The sequence below is a fragment of the Syngnathoides biaculeatus genome, chromosome 7 (genome assembly GCF_019802595.1).
Source record: "Syngnathoides biaculeatus isolate LvHL_M chromosome 7, ASM1980259v1, whole genome shotgun sequence".
Lineage (NCBI taxonomy): Eukaryota > Metazoa > Chordata > Actinopteri > Syngnathiformes > Syngnathidae > Syngnathoides > Syngnathoides biaculeatus.
Window position 1 is genome coordinate 30,445,618 of NC_084646.1, and position 13,268 is coordinate 30,458,885.

The following is a 13,268-nucleotide window of genomic DNA, read 5'->3' on the forward strand; positions in this document are numbered from 1 at the left end:
TAAAGCAGTTTTGCCGTCACCGTCCTTGCGGATTCAAACGCCACCACTGCCGTCATTAAATGTGATATTTTTAAATGCAGGGCTCAAAATGTGTGAATATGTACACTACGAAGTGTAACATTTTTTACCATGAAGACAATTTTGTTTTTCATACAACATTCTCTAAAAATTAGAAAACCAACTAACCTATTGGGTAGACAAACACAAACTGCATTACTTCACTGCAGGGGTGCTCAATGTGTTGATTGCGATCAACAAGCCGATCGACGAGGCAGTTTGGTCAATCGTGTGACGGCGTACCCAAAAAAAAAAAAAAGACGTTAGCCTATCATCCATCTCGTCGCTTGATTCAGGTGTAGCCAATACGTCGATCTCTTGCACAAGGTGGCCTCCTATTACGGTCACCAAGCCAAAGCTTTCTTCACGGCAGTCGCGGCGATGCGCGGGTACCCCCACCCTACCCCACAACCCTGGTCGGTAGATTGGCTGCTTGAAAAGTAGATCTTGGAGTAAACATGTCTAGGCAACCCTGCTCAGGATTTTTGTTGTTGTAGTCAGGGTAGACTTAGGCATGTTCTGCATGATCCGCTAGTTTAGCTGGTATGGGTCTAGCCTGCAATGAGATCTCCTCGACACCCAAACTCTTTTCTATAGCTCTCTATATCAACCAGTTGACATTCATATTCTGTCTATTAGGCTTTACATGATCAAGAGTTTTAGGGCCGATCACCAATCAGCAAGTTTAAAAAAAAAAACGATAACCAATCACTGATACGATCACCAGATGGAGCACACATGATGGAGCAATGAGTCTATTTAAGTGTGTATTTGTATACTTAATTGCTCAAAAAATATTTAACTACAATAAATATTGTATCTTTGTTCATCAAATTATGCCAGTGAGGTATAGTGACACAACAATTTAAGGGTCTTCTATTAGATGTCAGTAAGTACATACAGTAATTAATCTATTTACTTTTTATTACATTTTTGTTTGGTGGGGTGCTGTGAGATTTTCAATTATAAACTATGTGCCTCGGCTCCAAAAAGGTTGCAATTCACTGCTCCAGTTAAATCATTGTGTTCAACAGAATGGCAGCATTTTTACACACAACTTTACTGGGCGTCAAATATTGACAGTTCTACTTCAAAGAGAATGCTAAGAATAAATATCCTTTTGTATTCACATATACTGGGCATGATGGCAGTGCGGACTAAACCTCTTTTGCAGGGCCAATCAATGATGTTATTGATCAGAGAATAGAACCGATCAACCAGTTCAGCATAAAATGTTTATGATCGACCAATACCGGACTCAGTGATCAAATCGGCGTAAAGTAAACTGTCTATGTACAAACCCAAGTTGGGACATTGTGTTAAATGAACAAAAACAGAATACAAAGATTTACAAATCATGTTCAACCTATATTTAATTGAATACACTACAAAGACAAGGTATTTAATGTAAAAACTGATAAAGTTTGTTTTAGCAAATATGCATTAAATTAGAATTTTATGGCTACAACATATTCCCATAAAGTTGTGACACGTCAAAAAAAACCCTGAGAAAATTAATGAATGCTCATTAAACACCTGTTTGGAGCATCCCAAAGGTGAACAGGCTAATTAGGGACAGGGGAGTGCCGTGATTGGGTATCGAGCTCGTGCACGTGACGTCATCATTTTCACTGTGCCGTATTTCTGGTCAAACAGAGCTGCTCGACATTGTGGGAGACATTGAACCGGAGGAGAACATTTACAATACCCGAGATCTGTTGTGCTGTTGATTTGTCACAACAGACGAGGCAGATATTCAAAGAGATCATTCGATAGTATACCAGTATACCAGACCAGAAAAGATCGATGAATTCTGGCAATTAAATGTGAATGCTGGTGCCCAACCTAAGACGCCTGTATAGCAATCACTTCATTTCAGGTAGTAATTATTTTTAATCTCAAATTACCAATTAGTATCTATAATGCCAAGGTGACTCACTTGAGAACAGTGCGTATTTAAAAAAAAGAAAACAAACTGTTTGTCGCAGAGAGGTTTACGTGTGGCATCGATATGCTTCCGTGTACAGAGGAGCCGACTCGCTGTCCTCTTTTTTTTTATTCCAATTATAGTTAATGAATGTGAGTTTGTGTAAAACGAGATGTTTTTTATTTAAATATTGGTATTTGTATGGAATACCACCTGAAAAGACCAAAAAGATTGATGAATTTTGGCAATTAAACGTGATGGATGGTGCCCAACCAAATACACATGCCTGTGTAGCGATCATTTCATTTCAGGTAGGAGTTATTCTTCTCAATCTCTACCTGCCAAGATGTATTTATAAAGCCAAATTGACTCGTTTCAGAATAATGCGTATTTAATAAAAGAAAATAAACCGTCTGTTGCAAAGAAGGTTTACGTGTGGCAGTGATATGCTTCTGTGTACTTTTTTAACCCCCAATCATATTTAATGAATGCGAGTTTATGTAAAAACAGGGGTCATTTATTTAAATATTATTTCTTTAAAAAAATGCGCCTCCATCACTATGTGGGATTTATTCTTGATTGATAACAGATCCAGCAACTCTTCTGTGTAAATCTCGACGACTTACTCACCAGATACATGTCCAAGACAAGCGGGTTAACTGTCCACTTTCTTAACAAAACATCGACTTTGGCATTAAATATGGGTCTTCTATGCCCTTCTTTCTCCATTTACCTTGTAGTATGAGCTCCTGCTTCCAGTGAGTCAGCCAACAGTAATTGGATTACAGTGTACACCTGCTATAATTGTTTAAGTTTTAGTTAATGGATATTAAAATTCTATAGTTGTGATCACACTAACACCATAATTTCTGCTCATCACAATTGCATTATTATAGAGAATACAATTATCTTGATATATATTGTTCATTGTTTTGCTTCTCTCTCTTTCTGACCTTTGCGTTTCTGCCCTTTCTGTTCCTCACCATCTCGACTTAAAAATGAGAGACACACAGCTCCCACACACCATGGCTAATTAATTTTTTTCATTGGCGGGTGTTTTTCCTTTCTTTCATACCAAAGCCCTGGGTGATATGAGATGCAGTTGGTTTTCCTTAAGGAGCATGATTCAAGACCTGCTCAATATGTAAAGTGCCCTGACATCACTTATGATTTGAATTGATGCTTTATGAATAATAATGACTTGATGGGATGGTGGACGATTGCTTAGAGCATCTGCCTCACAGTTCTGAGGACTGGGGTTCAAATTTCAAGTTTGCATGTTCTCTCTCTACCTGCGTGGGTTTTCTCTGGACACTTCCGTTTCCTCCTACATCCCAGAAGCATACACGGTAGGTTTATTCAGGACTCTAAATTGCCTGTAGATGTTAATGTTAGTGTGGTGTTCCACACCTCCTGCCCAAAGATAGCTAGAATAAGCTCCAGCACTCTATGGTATGCTCCACACGTACGATGTGACCTAGAGATGAAAGAGAAATTGTGGAAGGAGCTAGATGAAGTAGTTCTGAGCATGAAGGTATGAAAGCAATTTGGAGACGTGGCTGTGGAGTTTTTGACCAACTTAATCAATTGAATACTAGCGGGTGAGAAGATGCCTGAAGAACATAATTAACATATAGTCAAAGTAACAAAGAAATTTAAGCATGCTAAATTGAAGCAACATTTCATATTCGATTCAAAACTTGCATTCAGTACTCTGCAATAGTATTTTATTGACAAATGTTTATCTTTGACATATTCTGATAACCCATTTTTATTTTTACTCATGCAGACAATGGACGAAATCAGGTAGAGGAAGACCTTGCCAACAAGATGGCTAAAATTACCACATTGCCCAGTGTATCAACTGTAAAAGGGGGGCAGAGTGGAGATGTGATGGACACCAGGCCTTCATTACACAACAAGTTGATAAAGAAAGATCACAACTGGAAGACTCAGAGCTACAAGATGGACTCGATGTCAGAGGGAGCCAATATGGATACGCCAAACGTCTCCCTGGAAAACAAAAGGGAGACTGAGTATGTAAGTCAAACCAATGATATCGCTGAAAAAAATGAGCAAATGGAGATGCGCTTGTACACTTTTGGTTATTTTTGAAGTTGTCATGTTCCAATATTTGTTTATCTAATTTAGTAACACATTTTCTCTTTTGACAGCATAGTATACAACCATGTTCTTGTTATGTTTTCAAAGTAATACATCTGAAAACAAAGTAATACAGCCCTATGGGGGCAAAAGCCAGTGCAATGTCAGCTGGTCCCAAGCCTGGATGAATACGGAGGTTTGCGTCAAGAAGGGCATCCAGGTTAAAACTTTGCCAAACAAATATAAGCGTTAATCTAAAGAATCCCATACACCAGGGGTCGGGAACCTTTGACGCTGAGAGAGCCATAAACCGCAAATATTTTAAAATATAATTCCAAAAGAGCCGTACAATATTTTTAAAACTAAATGCAAGTGTATTTGTGCCTTTTATGTAAGACCAACACTTTAAGAGTACAATAAGTCTCTAAATTCTTTTAAACAACATTATGCTGTTGCTAAACAATTATGACAAAAGTACTTCTTACCATTAATGCGACTTCTTTGCTGATGGCTTTGTCATGTTTCATACGTCATTAAATTAAACTTTTGAGACTTCCATCCATTAATCGTGAATGTAGGTTGGTCTTAATGTTTTTTTTTTTTTAAATGTGAGAAAGACTTTTAATATGCATAGGTAGAGTCAAACACTGTCAGTACAATGATACTCACGCGCCGCAGTGTGTGGTTTGTGACAGGAAATGTGTTCCACGTTTTCACAATCAGCTGGTCTGCAGGTTTAATTTTTTTCATTTCTCCCCACTTATGTGCACTCGCCAACAATGCTTGCCGACAGAGTCATTGTATATGTAAAAAAATGTAAAAAAAATTCCGGTGGTGGGCGGCGCATTAGCACGCCAGGGTTCGTACGGGTCAGGGATTTTCTGAAATATCATGGGAAGAAATGTTGCCTTTTCCAGGTCTTGGAAAGTCCAGTAAATAAATAAATATTTGGCTTGGGTCAGGGAATGTCATGGGATTTTTTTAGTCACTGTGACCTGACGAGCGCGATCGTACTCGCAAATCTGCACAGTCGAGCACAAAAAATCTCGCGTGTAAAATTTGTTACGAGTAGAAATACAGAGACATTCTCCGCGCACAAGAAAACCAATCCAGCGCAGTGAACCACAGCCTTTTTTTTTCCAACACCGAAGCACATGGTTTCCTGATAGTTTACCTGACCCTGCCCCCCTTTGGCTCTCAAAGGGGTACACTCATAATTACAAACACCATTAAGCATGCTGCTTATGTTTATTATCGATAATAATAGTAAAAGTAAAAAAAAAGTAGTGCTGTTTCTTTTAATGAATGTCGGGGTATTTGAATAATAGAACAAAAAGTGGTGAAATTGGTTGACATTTTCTCATTTTTGAGGAAAAAAGGCCTGGTCTGAAGCCAAAGTAGAAAGTACAGGATGAGATGGTGTATAATGTTAAAATTCCACCTTGGCACAGCCTGATAGAGGATGAAAGCGTAGACAATAGAGTGCACAAAAAGCTAATTCTGAATTTTAAATATAGGAGACCTCATCACGTTAACCTTAAAACTGGTTGGTAGCATCATTCGGCTTTTAACATGCATTGCTAAAGATATTCTGCAAGCAATAATTCAGTTTTACACCAAGAAAAACAGACGTGGATATCATTGTGGGTTCGAAAAAAATGAAACAAAGTTGGATGCAACATTTCAAATTTACAGTTCATAGTTGGCTTGGTTTGGTTAGCAATGTATTTTTTTGTTTGTTGACATTTTCACTGTAAGTTTTCCAAAAAAAAAAAACCAAAATTGTTCTTAAAAATGTTCTGATGGGAATGTAATTGGATGCTGTAATCTGAATCGTTGAATGAGGCATGTAACTTCAATGGATGAGACTGATCTGACCACAGTGTATACGTCTGATGTTGCTCATGGTCTAAGGGGGGGCGCTCATGGCCTTATTGTGTTTGCTCAAACGTAAAAAATTAGAGGGAACATAGGTTGTAGGCAAGTTTGAAGCCCAAGGCTTGCTTGCATAAAGCCGTCGTAACTGAAGACTACTCTTACCTTAGAACACAGCAGATAAGAAACCACTTACGAGCATGCTTTACTGCCATGTTGTAGTGATAGGATTTGTAAAAGCATGCCCATATCCCTGCTGATGACACGCAAATCCAATGAGTTTCTTATCAACAATACTTTTATAGTCATTATGATGCACCTACTACATTGTTAAGGTTTGGCGCTTATTATTTAAGATTACGATCATAGAGCTGAAATATTGCTATCTGCAACAACCAGTCAATCCAATATTAGTCATGGAATTTTGTATTGATGAGCTGGAAAGTCATCGAAAATTCATGGAATTTTGATTCATACAAACCCTGCCACGCTGTTATTATAAACCACATTGATAGGGTGCGTAAGGACTGTAACATTTGTAACTATGAGGATAACCCTTTAAGAGGAGGGGGGAGGTGCAAGGTAAGCTAAACTAAGAAGAGTGTGTGGCCATGCAGTAGGTCGTTGCTAGAGAAAGTTACATAGACAGCCAAATGTCTTTTTTTTTTTTTTTGGGACACACCGTCGCGCGATCAACCAAAAGTGCCCCGCGATCGACCAGAGTTCTTTGTCTACGATCGAGATCTGTTCCTACACTAGTGACATCACCAGAATTTCAGCATAAATTCCTCAGTTAAAGTCAAAATTTACGACGACAGCTGTGATTGGCTCCAGCACTGCCACGACCCTCGTGAGTATATGCAGCTCAGAAAATGAGTGGGTATTGTTACTTTTTATGAAAAACTAAAATACATTCAAGCAAAAAACCATAAGATGCTATACTTATTATTGCTGCGAGAGGTGGATGACGAAGAATGAAGAGGGGCTGTGCTCAGCTATTACTAAGGAAGAATTTGCAGGTTACCCTTGCTAGCGATAAATTCCTCCTCAGCGTCCTTCCCTTTTCTGCACTTTCAAAATTAGGAAAAATATGTCGTGCGTTTTCCCTGAACATTAAGCTGATAAAAGCCTCCGTTGATTCTGATCCTCAATCCAAAACATGAGTAATCTATCCATCTCTGCAACGGTCGAAGAATGTTGCTTTGTTTTTTTTCCTTCACGAAAAAACTTGCTTCATGTTCACTGCATAGTGAATAGAAGTGAAACCCTTCACGTGCGCTAAAATATGGGTTTTGTTCTTAATAATAGTCACCATGGTGGACTGACTGATACTCAAGTCATTCACGATGTTTGTCGGTTTTACAAGAGGCATATGACAACGTGTACACAAGTTTGGACAGAAAAGAAGGAGAAAAGGATCTCTACAGGTTGGCCAGATGGAGGGATAAAGATGGGAAGGATGTGCAGCAGGTAAGGGTGATTAAGGATTGAGATGGAAATGTGTTGACTGGTGCCAGTAGTGTGCTGAATAGATGGAAATAATACTTTGAGAAGTTGATGAATGAAGAATATGAGAGAAGGAAGAGTAGAGGAGGCAAGTGTGAAGGACCAGGAAGTGGCAATGATTAGCAAGGGGGGAGTTTGAAAGACACTACAAAGGATGAAAAATGGAAAGGCAGCCAGTCACATACAGGTGGAGTTATGGAAGCATTTTGGAGAGGTGGCTGTGAAGTTTTTGACCAACTTATTCAACAGAATACTAGCGAGAGATGATGCCTGAAGAAAGGAGGAAAAGAGCTGTGACAACTGTAGAGGAATGAAGTTGATGAGCCACAAAATAAAGTTATGGGAAAGAGTATTGGAGGGTAGACTCGGGTCAGAAGTCAGTATCTGCGAGCAACAGTGTTGTTTCATGTCTAGAAAAAGTACCTCAGATGCAATATTTGCCTTGAGGATCCTAATTGAAAAGTACAGAAAAGGTCAAAAGGAGATTGTGTCTTTGTGGATCTAGAGAAAGCCTATGAGAGAGTACCAAGAGAGGAACTGTGGTACTGAATGCAGAAGTCCAGTGTGGCGCAGAAATATGTTAGAATAGTACAGGACATGTATGTGGGAACCAGAACAGTGGTGAGGTATGCCATAAGCGTAACAGAAGAATTTAAGGTGAAGGTGGGACTACATCAGGGATCATCTGTGAGCCCCTTCTTGTTCACTGTGGTAATGGATAGGCTGACAGATGAAGTTAGACTGGAACCCCTCAGACCATGATGTTCGCAGATGATATTGTTATATGCAGTGAAAACAGGGAGCAGACGGAGGAACAATTAGAAAGATGGAGGCATGCACTGGAAAGGAGAGCAATGAAGATAAAACAGAATATATGTGTGTGAATGAGCGGGGTGGAGGGGGAAGAATGAGGCTACATGGAAAAGGGAAAGCGAGGGTGAACGACTTCAAATTCTTGGGGTCAATAATCCAGAGCAATGGTCAGTGTGGTAAGGAAGTGAAGAAACGGGTCCAAGCAGGTTGGAACAGCTGGCGGAAGATGTCTGGTTTGTTATGTGACAGAGGAATCTCTGGGAGGATGAAGGGTAAAGTTTATAAATCAGTGGTGAGGCCGGCCATGATGTACGGATTAGAGACGACAACAGGAAGCAGAACTGGAGGTGGCAGAAATGAAGATGTTGAGGTTCTCGCTCAGAGTGAGCAGGTTGGATAGGATTACAAATGAGCTCATTTGAGGGATAGCCAAAGTTGAATGTTTGGGAGACAAGGTTCGAGAGTGAAGACTTTGATGGTTTGGACATCACCAGAGGCGAGAGAGTGAGTATATGGGTAGAAGGGTGCTGAAGATGGAGCTGCCAGGCAAATGAGCATGAGGAAGACCAAAGAAAAGGTTGATGGATATTGTGATGGAAGAGATGAGGACAGTGGATGTTAGAAAGGAAGATGCACAAGATGGAAGGAAAGATGGAAAAAGATGACACATTGTGGTGGCCCCCTAACGGGACAAGCTGAAAGGAAAAGAATAGGAAGAAGAAGATGGTGTTACCCCTTTCTCTGATTTTTTTTATGACGTAAGCTTCCATGGTAATTGCTTTTCTTTTGTCTGGACCAGCAATGCAGCTTTCTTCTTTTGGGCCATAATGTGTGAAAAGGCGGGCGAAAAAGGCATATACAGTGAAGAAAATAAGTATTTGAACACCCTCTGATATTGCAAGTTTTCCCACTTAGAAATCATGGAGGGGTCTGAAATTTTCATCGTAGGTGCAGGTCCACTGTGAGAGAGATAATCTACAAAGAAAAATCCAGAAATCACAATGTATGATTTTTTTTTTAATGATTTATTTGTGTGATAAAGCTGCAAATAAATATTTTAACACCTGAGAAAACCAATGTTAATATTTGGTACAGTCGCCTTTGTTTGCAATTACAGAGGTCAAATGTTTCCTGTAGTTGTTCAACAGGTTTGCACACACTGCAGGAGAGCTTTTGGCCCACTCTTCCACACAGATCTTTCTGGGCTGTCGCTGAGAAACACGAAGTTTCAGCTCCCTCCAAAGATTTTCTATTGGGTTTAGGTCTGGAGACTGCCTAGGCCACCCCAGAACCTTGATATGCTTCATACGGAGCCACTCCTTGGTTTTTCTGGCTATGTGCTTCGGGTCATTGTCATGTTGAAAGACCCAGCCACGACCCATCTTCAATGCTCTGACTGAGTGACAGAGGTTGTTACCCAAAATCTCACAATACATGGACGTGGTCATCCTCTCCTTCATACAGTGCAGTCGTCCTGTCCCATGTGCACAAAAACACCCCCCAAGCATGATGCTACCACCCCCATGCTTCACAGTAGGGATGATGTTCTTGGGATGGAACTCATCACTCGTTTTCCTCCAAACACAGTTGGTGGAATTATGACCAGAAAGTTCCCTTTTGGTCTAATGTGACCACATAACTTTATCCCATGACTCCTCTGTGTCATCCAAATGGTCATTGGCAAACTTAAGACGGGCCTTGACATGTGCTGGTTTAAGCAGGGGAACCTTCCGTGCCATGCATGATTTCAAACCATGACTTCTTAGTGTATTACAAACAGTCACCTTGGAAACGGTGGTACCAGCTCTTTTCAGGTCATTGACCAAGTCCTGTCATGTAGTCCTGGGCTGATTCCTCACCTTTCTAAGGATCATTGAGACCCCACGAGGTGATATCTTGCATGGGGCTCCACTCTGATTGAGATTGACCGCCATGTTTAGCATCTTCCATTTTCTAATGAACGCTCCAAAAGTGGACCTTTTCTCATCAAGCTGCTTGGCAATTTGTCTGTAGCCCTTTCCAGCCTTGTGGAGTTGTACAATTTTGTCTCTGGTGTCTTTGGACAGCTATTTGGTCTTGGCCACGTTATAAGTTTGAGTCTTACTGATTGTATGGGGTGGACAGGTGTCTTTATGCCCCTAACGACGTCACACAGATGCATTTGATTCAAGATAATACATGGAGTGAAGGTGGACTTTTATAGGTGGACTAACAGGTCTTTGAGGTTCAGAATTATAGCTGATAGACAGGTGTTCAAATACTTATTTGCAGCTTGATCACACAAATAAATCGTTAAAAAAAATCTGACATTGTGATTTCTAGGTTTTTATTTTTCCTCTCACAGTGGACATGCACCTACAATGAAAATTTCAGACCCCTTCAGGATTTCCAAGTGGGAGAACTTGTAATATAGCAGTTCAAATACTCATTTTCTTCACTGTCTTCTCCCAGCGCACAAACACAGAGAAGAAATATGCATGAGCTAAGCAGAAACACTATGGAAATGGTATGGTCGGCTCCGTAAAGTTGAAACGTTTTATGTTGAGACCGCTTAAATCTAATGTGATTTGTGGCTATGCCCCACTGGTAGGATGTGACCTATAGCTGAAAGAGAAATTCTGAAAGGAACTAGATTAAGTAGTTCTGAGCATTCCATACAGAGAAAGTTGTGTTTGGTGCAGGTTGTGATCTCTGTGTATGTGAAGGAAATAGGGGTGATGAAGAAGTGATGGGTAAGTACGGCATCTAGGAAAGGAACTTTGAGGGACAGATGATGGTACACTTAGTAAAAAAGATGGAAATGGCAGTAGCGAACACATTTTTTTCAGAAGACGCAGGAATGTAGGGTGACCAACAAGAGTGGAAGTAGAACTACACAGGTTACATTTTGTTCACACAATGTAATATGAAGGAGGCTATTTACTCTAAGGTAGAGGTAGGTTACTGTGTAGCTCGACAGCATTGGACGGTGGTGTGTAGGATGACTCTGTTGGTGGGGAGGAAGATTAAGAACACAAAGGTAGAGCAGAGAACCATGTGGTGGAAGTTGAGAACGGAAGAGTGTTGTGCGGCCTTTTGGAAAGAGGTGAGAGAAGGTCGCAGTTTACAGGAAGTCATAGAAGGAAAAAGGTTAGTGAAGACAAAGTGGGACACTGAGAAGACTAAAGAGAGGCGAAAGGATTACTCTGAGATGTGACGTAGGGCAATGGTAGAGGTGGTGAAGGCTAAACAAGAGGCATATGATGATTTATACACCAGGTTGGAGAAAAAAAATTGGCCAGACAGAAGGATAGAGATGGAAAGGGTGTGCAGCCGGTTAGGGTGATTAAGGATAAAATGTGTTGACTGGTGTCAGTCGTGTGCTAAATAGATGGAAAGAATCAGTTGAGAAGTTCATGAATGAAGAAAAGGAGAGCAAAGGAAAAGGGGAAGAGGCAAGTGTGGTGGACAAGGACGCTATGATGAGTAAGGAAATTGGAAGGGTACTAAAGAGGATGAAAAATGGAAAGGCAGTTGGTCCTGATGACGTACCTGTGGAAGTGTGGAAGCAATTAGGAGAGGTGGCTTTGGAGTTTTTGTCCAACTTATTGTTCAACAGAATACTAGCAAGGGAGAAGATGCCTGAAGAATGAAGAAAAAGTGTGCTCGCTCCTATTGTTAAGAAGAAACGCAATGTGTAGACCTCTGGGAACTATAGAGGAATAAAGGTGATGAGCCTCACAATGAAGTTGTGGGAAAGAGTTGTGGAGCCTCTGGACTTAGGACAGAAGTAAGTATTCAACATTATGTTTTCATGTCTAGAAAGAGTACCACAGATGAATTATTTGCCTTGAGGATGCTAATGGATAAGTACAGAGAAGGTCAGAAGGAACTATATTGTGTCTTTGTAGAACCAGAGAATGCCTATTTTTTTTTTTTTTTTTTTTGATAGAGTAGCAGGAGAGGAACTGTGGTCCTGCATTTGTTAGTTTGGTGTGGCAGAGAAGTATGTTACAATTGTGCAGGACATGTATGAGGGCAGCAGAACAGTGGTGAGGTGTGGCGTATATTTGACAGAAGAATTTAAGGTGGAGGTGGGACTGCATCAGGGCTCATGAGCCTATCTGAGCCCCTTCCTATTTGCCGCAGCATTGGATTTGCTAGAATCCCCTTGAACCATGATGTTTGCGGATGACAAATTTGATCTGCAGTTAAAACAGGGAGGAAGTGGAAAGTTGGAGGCAGGGACTGTACAGAAGTGTAATGAAGATTAGGTCAAGTAAGGCACAATATGTGCATGAGTTGAGAGGGTTGGAGGGGGAACGGTGAGTCTACATGGAGAAGAGATAATGAGTGGACAACTTCAAATATGTGGGCTCAAAGGTACAGCGCAATGGTGAGTTTGGTAAGGAAGTGAAGAAACAAGTCGAAGCAGGTTGTAGCGGCTGGCGGGAGGCATCACGTGTGTTTTTTGACAGAAGAAGCTCTGCTTGGAAGTAGGGCAAAGTTTCAAAGACAGTGGTGAGGCCAACCATGATGTACGGATTAGAGACGGTGACACTGAAGAGACTTCGGGAAGCAGAGCTGGAGGTGACAGAAATGAATATGTTGAGGTTCTCACTCGGAGTGAGCAGGTTGGATAAGATTAGAAATGAGCTCATTAGAGGGACAGCCAAAGTTGGATGTTTTGGAGACAAGGTTAGAGAGAGCCGATTTTGATAGTTTGAACATGTCACGAGTAGAAATATATGGACATTCTCAGCGCACATGAAAATCAATCCAGCAGGGTGAACCACAGCCTGACTCTTTTTTTTTTTTTTTTTTTTTTCCAACACGGAAGAACACTGTCTCCTGCTAGTTTACCTGACTCCGCCCCCCTTCGACTCTTAAAGAGGTACACTCATAATTATAAACACCGTCCACCCACAGTCTCGGCATCATAGAGCAAAGAGAGACATGCTGCTTGTGGTTTCTCTCAATAATAATTGTAAAAGTAAAAAAAGAAAAT

General features: G+C 40.7%; 1 protein-coding gene across 3 annotated transcripts in view; it reads left to right on the top strand.

Annotated features, from left to right (window-relative positions):
* The window catches only part of LOC133503301 (insulin-like growth factor-binding protein 3), a 49,432-nt gene that overhangs the window by 11,221 nt on the left and 24,943 nt on the right, over window positions 1–13,268 (top strand). For all 3 annotated transcript variants that reach the window (XM_061824794.1, XM_061824795.1, XM_061824793.1), the window contains exon 2: window positions 3,774–4,024. In XM_061824794.1, coding sequence (XP_061680778.1) covers window positions 3,774–4,024 — 251 coding nt within the window. The remainder of the gene's footprint in view (window positions 1–3,773; window positions 4,025–13,268) is intronic.